We start from the raw sequence: 16,964 nt of genomic DNA on the forward strand, positions 1-16,964 counted from the left end.
AACAACAGATTGTTTAGGTTCCAGATTATAAAGAATGCAGCTCACAGGATTCCTGGAGGTCTTCTTGAAGGCTTGAAGCATGGTTTTTTAAGACTTTACACAGGCTCCCAGTGAAATTCCTGAGTTGGTATAAAATCATACTGATTTTTTTTTTCCTGAAGCATGTTACGTGACTGTCCAAGCATACACTATCTTACAAACCCTTAATACTCCTTACATTCCATGACTCTATTTTCTTTTCTTTTTTTTGTTCAGTCATTTTACCAGCTCAGCTGGATAAACAATTATTGTCATTCTAGTCCAACTGTCTAGTGTGAGAAATTCCACTTTAAGAAAAAAAATGTATCTATGCTTGTATTAATAAATGCTCAGGGACAGAAAGCATCAACCCTCCCTAAAAATAACAGAATAATTTAAAAATGAGAAGACCCTTATATCTACTAGCCAAAAACACAGAGAAATTAAATGGCCATGAATTGATAGAGCTTGGAAGATATTACAGAAAAATCTGTCTACAATTAATAAGACATTCACTTAAAAATCATCTTCCTTCTTCAGAATTTTCCATATCCTCCCTGTTCCAACAAGAATTGTAGACAGGACTTTCTCTGTTGACTCTAGAAGAATACATGTCACTTCCTGTGGTGTCCCAGGTGTAGATAGAAAGGTGCTAGTTTACATCAGCCTACCCATGGTCCACACATACCCACTGGTAAATGTTCTGCAGTGGAAAAGATACTCACAACTAAAATTATATTATTGCAAAGGAAATGAGAAAAATATGTGTAATTCAATGATTTGGCCACTGTCTTTGCACTGTTCCTTACAGCTCCTGTTACATAAAAGAAGTCTGATGTTTTTAAGCAACCCTACTTCTTTTCAAGCATATGAATGATGAAGCTATTGGAAAGTAGAATGTGTACAAATCAGTTATGTGTGAGTGACTATCCTGTATGTCCCAGGTTTTTCTCTCCTGTATGGAATTGCAGACCATGATTCTGAAATTTGTTTTCATTGCCAGTAATTGCCCCAACAAAAGTGGACTTCCATTGGCTAATACCCATGAATATATGCTTACATGCACACAGAGGATAGGCTAGGAGTAAGTTTTTCTATAAACAAGTTGACTGCGATAACTTCTGCATCCCTATGGCCTTTTCTTAAGGATGAGGCTTGTAGAGGCTGAAATTTGTCAACTGAAAACCTAAATTGACAAATCTTCAATGAAAAGGAAAATGCTCATTTTTAAATAGATTATCACATGTATCCACTGATTGCTTCCTAATTGCCTGATTTCAGATCACAGGATAAGCAGGTTTCTAATTCCATATTTAAGGACCATAAAGCAATGATTACTTAAGTATTTCCAAAATACATTCTTTTGAGAAAACCAAGTTCTGTAAGATGTGAAACAGTGTGTGTGGGATGCCAACCCACACAACATTCATTTGGGTACATCAGAGATGAGTGAGATTTTTCATCTTCCACTGACAGGGCAACTTAGAGAAGAACAAGGTATTGCTGCATGTTTGTTTTACCCTGTGTCTGCTTTCCAAGGAAATTTCTCATTGAAATTTCTAACAATTCGACTACATGTTGGTTTAAGAGTGTAGAGCCACTCCATGTGATGGCAATGTCCCCCTCACCACAGAAGGCGACCCACTCAAAATCACCCGTGGTTGACATTTCCCACACTCTTCTGTCTGTTTCCTTGGTGTGGTTTCTACCTGCAAGTGAAAACAGAGCCCCAGTATTAAGCCTTAGAGATAGTTCCTGAGAATAAGTTACTTGTCTACTGGCTGAAGGGACTTTTTTTGGTCTGAGACACAAGAGTATGTGTTGAGGAACTGAACCAAGGTTTCCCAGGTTTTCAATGACTGTCTAGTCCTGAAGAGTGTAGACAGTGTGTGCTGGGACTGATAAAGTTCATTCTGGTCTATCTTCATCATTACAAGTGAGTGGAGTTCTGCCAGTATGTGTGATATGGGTAGGTAGCAATACTGAGGAACTCATGCACTGCAGTACTTCTTTCATCTTCCTTATTTAGTGGCTCATTTCCCTTTACTGATCTGCATTTTTAAACGCAATACTCTTTGTCTTCTTACAGATGATAGAGAAACTGAGAAAATTGAAGGAGAAATTAAAAACACCCCAGTGACAGCCATGCACCTTTAGATCATCTTCTAAGAAAAGAAATTCTTCTTGGGGTGTATCTAAGTGAAACAAGAAAACTATAATCCCTATAGATGTGCTCTGGTCCTACAAGATAAATGGGTGCTAATGTCATAGTGAGAATACAAATTGTTTTTTTCACCTCCCAAGTGGCCACACTATTAGGAAGCCCTTAAAGGAATACACATTTGTACAAGGAATCGCTTGCTCTGTAACTGCTGAAATTCAGTGCTGGCTGGTTGGTCTTCTTGAAAAATACACATAGACCTCCAGTGAGTTCTAAGAGAGGGTAGCAGACAAATGAGTAACTATAGAAGCACCTGAAATAGCTTCAATATGAGCTGAAAGTCTGAAGGATTTGCCAGTTTGAGCATAAAGTTAGTGAGATTTAGTAGCGCTTTTCAGGAAGCTCACATTTTGGGTTTTTTTGCTTTGCACTGTTCAAGGTAGATAAAATACAGTCAAGGTAGATACCATACAGTAGTTGATGGTCATGATTGTCTCTGTGTGAAATGTACTCTTTCATCTTCCCTTATGTTTTATATAATAGAATATTACTATATATCATTATATTCTATAGTCTAGTTTAACACACGCACACACACACCAGCTGTCTAAGTAATTTCGCGTAATAATTCTGTGAAATTAGGACATGTTCATTTGAATGGAGCAAGGGAAAGCTGAGAATTGAAATGTGGGTTGTTTTGGTTTGGATACATTTTAGCTCACATGATCTTGTATCCCTACATTCTGGTAGAACATGTCTGATCTGTGAATTTGTCTTTCCCTTTCTTCATAGTCCATTTCTGACCTGGAGAGACATACAGCATATTATTGTCAGAACTTCACGTGCAGGACATCTGAATGCTAACGACTGGAAAACGAATGCAGCTGGTTATAAGGGTGAGAGCTTCCTTTCTTTGTTGCCATCAGCAGTGGCATATTTTTTGGTATTTTGAAGTAATCTGAATTAGTTTTTTGTTCCCTATGTTGTGCATAGTTTTGAGACCTTTCAGACTCAAACTGAAAGGGCCTATCTTCTCTTTTATAATGAAAAACCTCTTAGAATCACTAAACCCAAAAATGGCAGCTACGTTGGCCAGGTATTTTTGGTCCCTTTCAGTCCTATTTTATACACTGCTGCAGAAATCTAAGTAAATTGGTAGCTAGTATTCTGATAAAATAGAGTTGCAGATACAGCAGTTTATGTATTCAGACCATGCTCTCATTCATAATTGTTGACAATTTTGATGAAAAATCACAAAACAGCATTTTCAGATTTTTTGTTTATATGATTTACCCTACACTATTTATATTTAAGATTTCTGTCAAATTTAGGATAAAAGCAAATCTTAAGCAGCAAGACTTTTAATGGGACAGAAATCATACTGTTCAATCAGCTGTCATGTAGGTTTCTAAAATTTTGTACACTCCTGTGATTTTGTATTAAAGCTACATATTTAAAACTTTTTTTCTCTTTTGTAATGCAAGCAGGTGTAAACATTTATGCCATTAAATAAGATATTAAGATACATATTTTCAGGATGGGTTAAAGCTGGACCTTGAATTTATGCAATGTGTATTCTACACAGATTGGCTTCTCATTTCCATTCACTAAATTCTTACTGCTTTCAATGTGGATTGCATCTAAAAAAAAAGCCAAAGACCAGAACAGCTCATTTCTGGTTCACTTTTCATGAGAATTCCATTCAAGACTACAATACCTCTTTTAAGAGGAGATTTGAACTGGTTTGTGCTAAGGCCTTCTGAGAGAAGAATGTCATATGCAAGAGCCATAAAATTTTTACCCTGGTTTCTCTTTAAAACTGAAGCCTAGTTTTAATGTATTTCAGATCAAGGCAGTGCTACCATAGAACATCTTTGATGTATCATTCTGACCTGTGACATTTCTGCTGCAATAGAATAGAAACCAAACAAAAAAAACTCATTTTTGGATCTAAATGAGGCTCTGACTACGAGAGTAGATTTAGAAATGGTTATTTGACTCAAACACCCTCATCATGTGAAGGTTCTGACATTCAAGAGCCTGATTTTGTCCCATTTACCAGTGCATGCCCACACACAAAGCACATACGTAGTGAGAAATAGGTACTTCCTTAATTACAATAACATTATAGTATTTGTTATTGTCATATATTTCCCAGGATTTACAAAGTTTTGGTAGGAGATTGTAGGTGTATTACCATTTTGTTGGAGCTATCAGAAGTTCAAACAATGCTTTTCAAGTAGCATAAAGCAGAGCTTTTATTTTTTTCCATAACTTACAAATTTCTGTATTTTTAGGTTTTTCTACTTGTTGCCCAAGAGAGGCAAACAAACACTCTGTGAGGCATTTCAAAGCAGCAGTCACCCATTATCAAAGAGAGGTCACACTAACACACTAGCAGTAGCAGCATTACCAGCAGGACTTGCAGTTTTGCGCCACTGGAGTCTGCTTATTCTGAATCCTTGGAGCTGCATATTTATCTGTTCATTGTAGCAGATAAACAGTGAGGAAGAGGTCTGAAAAAAAGGTTTCTTCTCCACTTGTGCAAACTCACGAACACAGTTAAGCTTAACTGGGGGACTGGGATTCAGGAAATACAGCTTGAGCTGGCAGAGCACTGCTGTAGGCTCCATGGTGGAACTGAGAAAGAGGAAGACAAACTAAGTGCCTCGACCTCTGTGGAGCTCAGGAATCAACCTTAACCCAAATAAAAGCACTAGTTTTAACTAAATTATTTTGGCAACTTAGACTGAACAAATGGTTCCAATAAAACTGCAGGTCTCTTTAAACCTCTGTTGGTTTTGGAAGGAGGAAAAGCAAAAGATTTAGATTAAATGACAACATCCAAACCTGAATTCAAAAGGGGGCTTGCACACCGCTGCTGGCAAGACTAAACCAGTTTTTTTTTTTACTATTGCACGTGGCAATATTTAGTGTAATATTACACTATTATCCTTCACTGTTGCCAAGAGTAACAATTAAAGTATGGTTTTTCATACATGAATTTACTCTAATCAGACTGAGTTCCTTAAGGAATTGTATCATAATTTTGTTGATGACAAGATCCATATTTCTTCCACAGCATGTTCTTAACAAGGAAAAGGGTGGAAGGTTTTTTTTAATTACATAAAGCAAAGACAGTCACAAGAAACAATCTTTCTTTCATGCATACTGGGGAAGAAGGAAAATGAGAAAGAGACAGGCTTGCTGCTTTAGAAATGGGAACTCGGAAGGGTGAAAACAACAAAAACTTGCAAGAACATCTCACTGAACAAAGGGTCAGCAAGAACTGGTAGTTGAAAGTGGGTCAGCATGCCCTTTCAGAGGGCTGTTTTGCTGGGCTGCATGGCAGTCCTATTCCTCACTATCCTTCCTGGCAGCATTTTGCCACTGCAGAACACACAGAAGGAGCTCACAAATGTCATTACTGGTTGCAAGACCTCCCTTTTTTTTCTGCCTTACATTCATAAAAAGAAAGATTAATTCATGAAAAACCCTTGAGCCAGGTAGTGATTTGCTAAAACAGTGCCCATTATTTGTATAATTTTCTGGCAAGTAAACAGCATTCATTAAATGCATGCCAATAGAATTAACTCAGGAATGGGCAAGATTTTTTTCTTGCTTATTTTTAAATTGTTTTGTTGTCACACAGCCTGTATCTTTCCTCAGGAACTTATTGCCTGGTTATCTCAAAAAAAAAGACTTGAATACACATTTTGGGATATTCTTCGGTTAGTCAGTTGTATATATAATTTGTCAGTAGACAAAGAGATTCCCAATTTCACTTCAAAATCAGAGGGGTTCTTATAATTAAAGCAGTTAATTAGCTGATTATGTAGAAAAATACCAGAGAACACCTGCTTTTGTGAAGATATCACAAAATCTGCTGATCTGTTTTTGCTATGGCAGATTGGTATTCAAAGGTCTTTGTTCTGTCAGTTGTTTGGTTAGCAACAGAGCATTCAACTGCATTCATAAAAAGGAAATGCTGCCTAAATGCTGACTTGTCTTTAAATTGAAAGATACAGAATGAAATACTGCAGTTTTAAGAACAATAATATGAATCATATGGAGAATTCTTTTTCTGTAAGTGAAGTATCAAATGCTATCAAATACTGTCTCTGGGGAAACAGACCATTCACAGGAAAGGAATGCTGTTAATTTGCAGGGAGACTTTTAGAGAACATCCTTCACTCTTCCTGATTCTAAAGTGTACATGATAATATGTCAGTAGAGTGAAATAAAATGATACTCAAAGATAAAACAAAATAAAACTTCTAGCCACTTTTTCCATTTTCAGACCTTTCCTAGGCCCAGTGGAAGTATTCTTTCTACAGAAACGACGAGTTGTCTTATTTGCGAAGGAGTAAGACTGCCAGATTTATGCTGTATACCTTTAGGTTAGCCAAAGTATCTGCTGCTTGCACTCGAGAGTGAACACTTGGTTGTTTTATGTGACTACCTTTTAATATTGTTATATTGTCTTAATATTGTTGCTTAATTACAGTATTTAATAAAACCACTGATTATTCTTGTTGTGAGAAGAGCATTACCAGTTTGGGAGTGAGAAAGAGATGGGTCTATCTATGCTTCTAGGTAGGAGACCTAGATTGGCCAGATTTTAGTTGCTGTAGGATAACCAGTAACCATGCACAGATTTAGAGACCAGCAAGGAAGTCTTCACAACGTTTACATTTCAGAGAAGACAAATAAACTATTCATGAGCACCCTACTGCATATTTTCAATACCTTTAAAATTCAGATTAATGTAAAATTTTATTTTCAAATCACTGTTAGAAGCTTGCAGAAGACTTCTGAAAAATAGCAAGCAGTTGTGAATGGTTATGTCAGCCAGTCAAAGCTGTTAATCTATAAAAAGACCTTCCAGTCTTACAGATGCTAGCTGGTATTTTCACACACTGTTGGCAGATAATATCAACTCCTGCCCACCCCTACTGCCCATTCACATGGTGCATGGACCAGATGAAGCACAAGCTTTGAATTTGGCTGTTATAATATCCCAGGTTTGGGTAGCTGACAGTCTGACACCAAAGACATGAATTTACATTGTTTTATGTAGGAGTGGGGAAGACCATATTCTATGCAATCTAGACTAAGGTGGGGTTTTTTTGCTTGAAAGATTAAGCGGGTATTTTTAGGTAGATATTTTAGAATGCTTGTTTCTTTTACAACTTGTTGACAAACGTTAGCAAATGCAAGCTATCTCACATGTGACTTGTTTCTCTTGCTCTCCCACGGCTGTGTTAGCTCGAGGCAGTGTTCCCTCACCAGGAATACCCCCAGCCGCATGTCCTTTGACCATCCGCTCTTCTCAGCAGGCCCATCTCTTCATTGCCAAGCCATGACACAGAGCTATTTCTGCAGCTCTACACCACCCAGGGAATCCCTTTGAGTCAGATTTTGTGTCCAAATGCATTAGTCCTTGAGAAGGGCTCCAGCTCAGCAGGTCAGTCTCTAAACCACTGGTATAATGACTGCATTATCAGAAGAATCTGACGTATGGAGTGCTACTTACCAGACATTAAGCTACACAGTTTTAATGTTCGGAAATTATATTTATCAAGAAACAAGCATATTACATACCATTTCCAAACGTGAGCCACATGAACCAGAACCTTACTAAGTAAGGGTTTTCATGTAGGCGACAGTGAATTTGCAATAAGACGCCCAAAGGCAATAAAAAGAGACATCAGCACCTTGGGACAACTGGTTAAGGGGTCAGGAGCACACATAGCCTCTATCCTTCCCGTTACAGGCATTGATCAGGGAAGAAACGGGAAGACCCAGCAGATGGGTAACTGGCTCCAAGAGTAGTATCACCAGCAGAATTTGGGGGGTTTTGATAATGGGTTGTCCTACACGACTCCAGGCCTGCTTGCAACAGGCAGGGTATGCCTGTCTCAAATGGGGAAAGGGATCTTTGTGCAAGAGTTAGAAGGGTTCATTAGAAGAGCTTTAAACAATATTTAAAGAGGAAAAGGGATAAAACCAGGCTTGCTGGATATAAGCCTGGGGGTGGCATGCCAGTGCTTTGAGGGATGGGGTGCTAGCAAGGTCCTTAGTTCTGCTCCACCACGTGCCAAGCACACTGGAGCACATTTGAAACGTGCCTGTACTAATGTGCACAGCACGCTGGCCACCTTAGTGGAGGTAAGGATGTTGATCCACATGGCAGGAAAGATGCAAGGGTTGTTGTTGATGTGTTAGAAATAACAGAAGCACCTGAGAACAGTCACACAGGAATTAAGGCTTCTTCCCCACAAAAGATGGCAGAATCAGCAGCCCAACTGAAGTGCATCTACACTAATGCACACAGCATGGGCAGCAGGCAGGAGGAGTTGGAAGCCATTGTGCAGCTGGAAAACTGTGATGTAGTTGCAATCATGGAAACAAGAGTGGGATGACTCACACAACTGGAGTGCTGCAGTGGATGGATGTAAATGATTTTATGATTCTAAGTAGGCAGCTGACGACAAGAGTTCAGAAAAACAAATGTATTTCTGGAAAAGACAGTCTGTACATACATAAATGACCAAGACTTCAACAGATTGGTGGATGTAAAGTCTGAGAGAGATGCTTGCAGTCACTCACACAGATAGGCACTAGTTTTATATTAGCTGAACTGTTTAGATTAATCTGAACACCTTTTGCTGTGTAGTCCCTGTTTGGAAGTTGTTTAAAGTCAGAGAAGCATTTAGTTTAGCACCAGAAAAGGAGAGAAGCAAACCAGCTACAAGTAATAGCTAGTCTAACAGTGAGTGGAAGTGTCTCCCCCAGCACTGACAGAGCATGTATGATTGGAAAAAGTCTGTATCCTCAGGAATCTCAAGCCACACTTAAATATCATAAGAATCACAGGGTCAATACCATAACCTTTATCGTTGCTTTATACAGAAAACACTACTGTAGTTAGAGAACATATTAGAGGTGAGATTTGGAAATTAAGATAGTTTACAAGAAGTGAAGTAAAAACATGCATTTTTTTAGCAGCAAATTAAAAGTTGCCTTTTTATTTTATGGTCACTGTGACCTTTCTAGATGGTTCCTGATTCCTTGCTCACAGCTATAAATAATGTTTTCTTAAAGTGTAATAACTAGGGATTTTTCAGTGTTTCACTTGTTAAACCTGAGCAAATTGCCAGGTATCTGAACACTGCTAGCCTTCAGTGAGACCTAAAAGAATCTCTTAGGGATTTGGGGAAGATAGTTGGAAAATATATTGAATTCTACAGCCTAGATCATGGTTATTAGTTGTTTTTTTTTTCCCTACACAAATTGAGATCCACACAATGTTGCTTCCAGTTGTAAGACGTGTAAGATCAGAAATATATCTGTATAGTTCCAGAGATGAAGGTGTACAAAGGAGTAGAGGGAATCTCTCATAGAAGCCAGGGAGGTGTCATTATTTATTCCAACCTCAAACTATTATCAAAGTTTCTCATTACTCATTAGCTCTGCAGCACTCTGCTCTCTGCTGGCTCTGAAAAGCAAGGAATGGAGCTGTGAATGTGGAGTCTAAAGTGGAGTCTAAGCAGAAACTTCAGGTCTGTGCTGGGATACATAATGGAAAGTAGATTAACACTCTGTTACAGTTGGTTGCTTTCCTGGGGTCATATATTATGACTCAAACTTACATGTGTTTTAAACTGTAAATTAAATGGTTCTAAAGCAGGAGTGACAGCAGGGAAAAGGTAAAATGACCGTTTAAATTTCTGTTATAATAGCACGCAGAATTGTCACTGCACCATGATCAGCATAGCAGATGAAGACTTTTAAGACAGTTTCTCTGCTCAACAGCTGACAAACTTGATGTCCATCTGTCCTAGACATAAAGCTATGCACAATTACTATGCTCTGTAGCTTCTAGTATTCCAAACATCGCCAAGTGGACTGACAGCACTAACAGGATGTACACTATGGGTATGGTAACCTCTGACATTATATTCTTTTAACAAGCCCAACTCAGACCTTTAGCAAAACTGTGCAAAGGATTGGGGCAGGGGAGAAGGGAAGACATAAAAGTCTTCCACTATGGGCTCATAACCTGAGAGTCTGCAACTTGATTTGAAATGTAGATTTCCATTTTGCAGTATTAAGGAAGAAGAACCAAGATCAACAAATTTTAAAAGTGAATGATACAATTTTCCAAAACAGAATGCTTTAATTATAGACAATGAAGACTACATTTTAAAAGTCCTAAAGTTATATGCATTTGCATGACCTCTTACATATTAATTATTGAAGCAATACACTTTTTGAGAATATTCTAGGTAAATGCCTTCCCATATCTGCATGCATCTGTGGTAATGGTGAATATCTTATGCACAGGGTAGTTCTGTCTTTTTTAGAAAACAAGCACCTGCCTTTGGGAACACCAAAGCTCTTCATTGCTGTTGCAGTGCTACAGTCCACTTCAGTAATTGCAAAACTGACAGTTGTTACCACTTTCACTTTTTAAGAGTTTTTTCACTTTAGTGGAACTAGGATTCAGGCCAGTTAGGAAGAAGATCACACTGTATACTCTACAGTATTTTAAGAATTTAGAGCATCCTGACAGGGTGTAGAACATCTAGGGAAAGACAAGGGTCTACATAGAATAACTCAGATCAGTTAGATGCCTGGAGTTGTTTATAACTTTTGTATCACTTTTTTTTTCTCCAGAAAAGTCAGCTACTGGGGGGTGGGGGGCACTTTTAATTCAGGGGATGTGGAAATTCATCCACAAGGTCCGTTACCAGCATTTCTGGTCCAACTGTCTGTGTAGACTTATTTTTAACTTCATTTTGCTTAAGGTTACTGATTAGAATCTACTACATAGCTCTACAGGGATAGTGTGAAGTCCACTTAATTAATATTTCTCTACTTTTCTATATTTTTAGTTCTAAAAATCACCATCATTATTATTAACGAATTTGCAAAACACTTTGTTATTTGCATATTTGTGTATATCATTCCTCTTCCTAAATTTGCTGCAGCCTTATGCTCACACATTATTTAGTTTTAGTGTAAATATCACTCTGGAGCACTGACACTTCTGAACAGACTCAGCCATTGTGCAAGACAAAACATGAAGGATGTTCTGCACCATGTGTCTGATACACCTGACAGCACAGAAATGCTACCTCTGTGTCTCCTGCTAAGCATCTGTCAGTATCCCCACTTGCAATGCCTTGGACTCATCTGTCATCATCTGTTCGGAGATGAAGCCTAGCATAGAGGCTCTCACCAAAAAGTGATTCTGTTTTTTTATAGAGTAGAATGACATTTGACTGCTTTTGAGTTATTGGGGAATCCTAAGTGTACCTCGAAGGGTAAATTTGCTCCTCATAGAGGAAATGAGTACATTTTCTTAAAAGGTGTTCCATGGTGCAATCACAAAATGGCTTTTTTTAAACTTGCAAGCAGCCATATTGTTCAGTGGATCTTTGTTCTTTTGGGGAAAAAAGTAAAAAATCCAATATAAAAAGACTATCACTACTTAAAAAAGTACAGATTCTATTACTGTACATGTTCCTTAGCCAACTTTATTTCGACAAACTTTCTTCTCCCTTCTAAACGCACGTAATCCTCAGATTTATTTCATGCACATAAGCTGGCTCATTTCAAGCTATATAAATGAATGTCTTCAGTAAAGGCTTTATGATTTACAGCCAAATGCTGCTACAGGGAAGCAGCAGCTTGTCTGTCTTAGCAATCACCAGCCAGCAGTAGTCAGGTTTTCTGTTTCTATCACAACTCTGCTTCAGAGGCAGAGAAGTAAACCAGTCTTCCTGGTCACTCTGCTGAGGTTTTCAGCAAGGCTCACGGGTATTTTCTCTGACTCTGTGGAAAATGCACTCATATGCAGAGCACTGTAGATACCATGTACTCAGAGACTGGTTTACTCATAGAATCATAGAATAGTTAGGGTTGGAAAGGACCTTAAGATCATCTAGTTCCAACCCCCCTGCCATGGGCAGGGACACCTTACGCTAATTCGTATCACCCAAGGCTTCATCCAACCTGGCCTTGAACACTGCCAGGGATGGAGCATTCATAGCCTTCCTGAGCAACCCATTCCAGTGCCTCACCACCCGAACAGGAAAGAATTTCCTTCTTATATCCAATCTAAACTTCCCCTGCTTAAGTTTTAACCTGTTACCCCTTGTCCTGTCACTACAGTCCCTAATGAAGAGTCCCTCCCGAGCATCCCTGTAGGCCCCCTTCAGATACTGGAAGGCTGCTATGAGGTCTCCACGCAGCCTTCTCTTCTCCAGGCTGAACAGCCCCAACTTTCTCAACCTGTCTTCATACGGGAGGTGCTCCAGTCCCCTGATCATCCTTGTGGCCCTTCTCTGGACTTGTTCCAACAGTTCCATGTCCTTTTTATGTTGAGGACACCAGAACTGCACACAGTACTCCAGGTGAGGTCTCACAAGAGCAGAGTAGAGGGGCAGGATCACCTCCCTCAACCTGCTGGTCACACTCCTTTTGATGCAGCCCAGGATACGGTTGGCTTTCTGGGCTGCAAGTGCACACTGAAGCCGGCTCATGTTCATTTTCTCATCAACCAACACCCCCAAGTCCTTCTCCGCAGGGCTGCTCTGAATCTCTTCTTTGCCCAACCTGTAGCTGTGCCTGGGATTGCTCCAACCCAGGTGTAGGACCTTGCACTTGGCATGGTTAAACCTCATGAGGTTGACATCAGCCCACCCCACAAGCGTGTCAAGGTCCCTCTGGATGGCATTCCTTCCCTCCAGGGTATCAACCGAACCACACAGCTTGGTGTCATCGGCAAACTTGCTGAGGGTGCACTCAATCCCACTGTCCATGTCAGCAACAAAGATGTTGCCTAAGACCAATCCCAACACCGATCCCTGAGGGACACCACTTGTTACTGGTCTCCAGCCAGACTTTGCATGCACCCAGCCAGCCAGTTCTTTATCCACCGAGTGGTCCATCCGTCAAATTGATGTCTCTCCAATTTACAGACAAGGATGTCGTGTGGGACAGTGTCGAAGGCTTTGCCCAAGTCCAGATGGATGACATCAACTGTTCTACCCCTGTCCATCAGTTCTGTAGCCCCATCATAGAAGGCCACCAAATTGGTCAGGCAGGATTTCCCCTTAGTGAAGCCATGCTGGCTGTCACCAACCACCTTGTTGATTTTCAAGTGCCTTAGCATGCCTTCCAGGAGAATCTGCTCCACGATTTTGCCAGGCACAGAGGTGAGACTGACTGGTCTGTAGTTCCCCGGGTCATCCATTTTCCCCTTCTTGAAAATGGGGGTTATATTTCCCTTTTTTCCAGTCATCGGGAACTTCACCTGACTGCCATGATTTTTCAAATTTGATAGACAGTGGCTTAGCACCTTCATTTGCCAGCTCCTTCAGGACCCATGGATGGATTTCATCAGGTCCCATGGACTTGTGCATGTTTTGGTTCTTAAGATGATCTGGAACCAGTTCCTCTCCTACAGTGGGCGCAAGGTCTTCATTCTCACAGTCCCTGCATCTGCCTTCCAAGACTTGGGTGGCGTGGTCAGAGCCTTTGCCGGTGAAGACCGAGGCAAACAAGTCATTCAGAACCTCAGCCTTCTCCAAATCCTGTGTAGCCAGTTCTCCTGAGAGCTTCCTGAGGGGGCCTCCATTGTCCCTAGCCTGTTTTTTATTCACTACGTACCTATAGAATCCCTTCCTATTATCTTTCACATCCCTAGCCAAGTTTAATTCTCACTGGGCCTTAGCTTTCCTAACCTGGTCCCTACCTCTTAGAAGCCTCTTTTTTCCTTTGAAGTTTCCTCAGGAGCTCCTTATCCATCCAAAGAGGTCTCCTGGCCCTCCTGCTGCACTTCCTTCTAGTTGGGATGCAACACTCCTGAGCTTGCAGCAGGTGATACTTGAATATCAACCAAGAGTCTTGGGCCCCCCTCCCCCCTAGGGCTGTATCCCATGGAACCTTACTAAGTGGGTTCCTGAAGAGGCCAAAGTCTGCTCTTTTGAAGTCCAGGGCAGTGAGCTTGCTGCACGCTCTTCTCACTGTCCTGAGGATCTCAAATTTGAGCATCTCATGATCACTGCAACCAAGGCTGCCCTGGAGCATCACATTTCCAACCACCCCTTCCCTGTTGGTGAGCACGAGGTCAAGCATGGCATACCTAAACAAGCTCTGAGAAGTAAACTCATAACTGATCCAGGTGTTGCTGTGGTCAGGGGACAACTTGGCATGGCTGTGCTGGGTACAAATTGGGTCACTGGTCATGGTGGAATATATGGGGTGGCTGAATCCCAAGACTAATGACCTCTGTCTAAAGGCTGCTAACACTTGTGAGAGGGGGAAAGTATTTGGGTGATGCTTCCTGTGGCTGCAAAGTCTCATAGCAGGTGATGCAGTGTCAGAGTTACATACAGAAACTATTCACAAAGGTGCACTGGCTACTGGAGGTTTAGCTGCTACTAATGTTCCCAAGCAATTTATGTTTTATTTAGTAATAAAATAAAATTAATAGATTTTATATATTAATTAATATAGAAAATGTATACATAATTACTTGACTAACAGATAAAATATAATTTATTAATAAAAATATAGTAATAATTAAAACATAGATTACCCAAGTTGGCAGAAAAAAAAGTAAAATCCAGAGGCCTGATCTTTTTTGTCAAATATATTATCAGGTAAATCCATGGTTAGTATATTATTGAAGAAATTATTTCTATTAATACAAAAAACAGCACTTGACATAAACACAACTGGAAGCTCAATAAAAGCAATTTTTTAAGTATTCTTTCAGCACCTTTCCGACCACAAAAATGGTCAAAGGCTGGACCAACTCCCAGCTGAGAAAGCTGGGAGTTGTTCAGCCTAGAGAACAGAAGGCTCTGGAGAGACTTATAGCAGCCTTTTCAGTACTTAAACAGTGCTTATTAGAAAGATGGGAATGAGTTTGCTGTTTGCTTTGTCTTTAAATAGAAAAACTGAGGGGTTGGTTCTGTGTAAAATATAAAAAATACAAATAACATGCTTAATCTAAAAAGCATGAGGGAGTTGGTTTTGCAAGCAAGAATGAAAAAGAATTCTTTCATGATTGTGCTATTGGCAGTTACGTGTTTCAGAAATCACATCCAGTTATTACAGATTACTGGTTTACACTGACACGAAATAGGAATATGGCTGAAACAAGATGAATTCTTACTCAAGATGGATGTTATCTTAGTTAGGGCATGACAAAACAAAATTTTAATAGTTTAAGCTGTGTGTAATCATAACATTTATACTTTTTTTGTCCTTTAATTTTCTTCAGGCAATTGTCTTGCCAGGTTGAAGCATTTTGATACACTCAGCAAACAACAGAAACTTAATACAGAATTAGAGCTTTATATTTGCAAATAAAATGTCAAATTGAAAGGAATATTGGTGTAGGTCAGTTTGAAGTATTTACAGGATGAGAGTAACTGAAGATTCTCACATCTTCTAGCCTTGATGAGCGCAATTTAAGAAAACCACAGTGTTAGGGGCATTTTAGACTCCTGTTTTGTTCATCTCGTTTTGGATGAGACTGGATCAAGATCCTAAGGTAGCATAAATGAACAAGTCATAATAATTTACATATTGAACAGCTGAATCTAGTTCAGGAAAGTTGCATATTCTTCATTTTACAAACTGAAGTTATTACCATTTCTCTCCTTCTGACTTAGTATTTGATATTTGTATACAAAATATTTATACTTCCAACGCTGCTTTCACAGTATAGAAAATTAAAGGCCAAAAATATGGTAGGGAAAAAGTACTCTGCAGTGTGTTTTGTCAGATGAGTAAAATAGCAAGGGAGGCTTAACATCTAAGCTACTGATGAGACATCTTGATGACAGGCAAGGAAACTAACAGCCTAACAAATCAAGTTTAGTTGCACTGAGGCACTGGAAATCATTGTTTTGAGGGTCTAGGTCCATTTTTCCTGGATTTTACAGGTCTCTGTGTTACAATTTACCAACACTAGCCATTCATATTTCTCTTAGTCGAGTGCTTCCCTGATACATGCTGCCCTTAGATTTTGGGGGAGCTTTACATATTCTTTGTATATAAATGAGAATTTTTAATAGTGGTTTCAGACAAAAACAAAGGGATTATGAAAAAGCTGGGGAAGTCTATCCAGCAGCTGAGCAGGCCTTGACTTCATGGTGCACTGGTAGAGGAATTGCTCCAGGGATAAATAAATGGACTTTATCCCTGGGAAATGTTATTTTCTTTAATGATAAGAAGAGTAAAGAGATCAGCTAAAACTCAATATTTACTTTGTGTTGCAGGAGGCAAGTTTTTCTCTGAAACTTCTCCTGCATCTGTAAAGTTGTGTATGCCTGTGATTTTGTAGAAACAGGAAGGGATCAGTTTGCATTGTGCATGTGTAGAGAGAGGATTCAAGACCAGTTCTATCCACGGGCACCTTGATCACAAGGGGATGACAGTTTTCAACCCTTCAGCTCAACAGCAGCAGCAGTCTGCTTCTTAGTCACCAGCTTACATTGCACCAACCTCACATTCATATTCTGTCTCTGAAAGACAAATACCTTCTTACAGAACAGCCCTGTAGCCCCTCTGACATGCTCAGTGATTCCTCACAGCAACCAAGCCCCGTAGGAATTCACAGCAGCAGTGCAGAGCCAGTGGGTATGTGCAAGATCCTGGGGCATTTTGCACTTGCAGTCAGTTTATCTTGCTTTGCAATCTTTCAAATACTGCTTTTCTGTCTGGTTAGAAGTGATCTCAGTACCATTCACATACAAAT

At 39.7% G+C, this 16,964-nt stretch overlaps 1 protein-coding gene across 3 annotated transcripts in view; it reads left to right on the forward strand.

The window, feature by feature from the left end:
* Nucleotides 1–16,964, forward strand: part of PCSK5 (proprotein convertase subtilisin/kexin type 5) — a 260,279-nt gene that overhangs the window by 144,327 nt on the left and 98,988 nt on the right. For all 3 annotated transcript variants that reach the window (XM_062641593.1, XM_062641602.1, XM_062641612.1), the window contains exon 10: nucleotides 2,972–3,075. In XM_062641593.1, coding sequence (XP_062497577.1) covers nucleotides 2,972–3,075 — 104 coding nt within the window. The remainder of the gene's footprint in view (nucleotides 1–2,971; nucleotides 3,076–16,964) is intronic.

Source organism: Pezoporus occidentalis, unplaced genomic scaffold (genome assembly GCF_034315485.1).
Source record: "Pezoporus occidentalis ecotype Australia unplaced genomic scaffold, CSIRO_AGI_Poc_V1 ctg117, whole genome shotgun sequence".
NCBI lineage: Eukaryota > Metazoa > Chordata > Aves > Psittaciformes > Psittacidae > Pezoporus > Pezoporus occidentalis.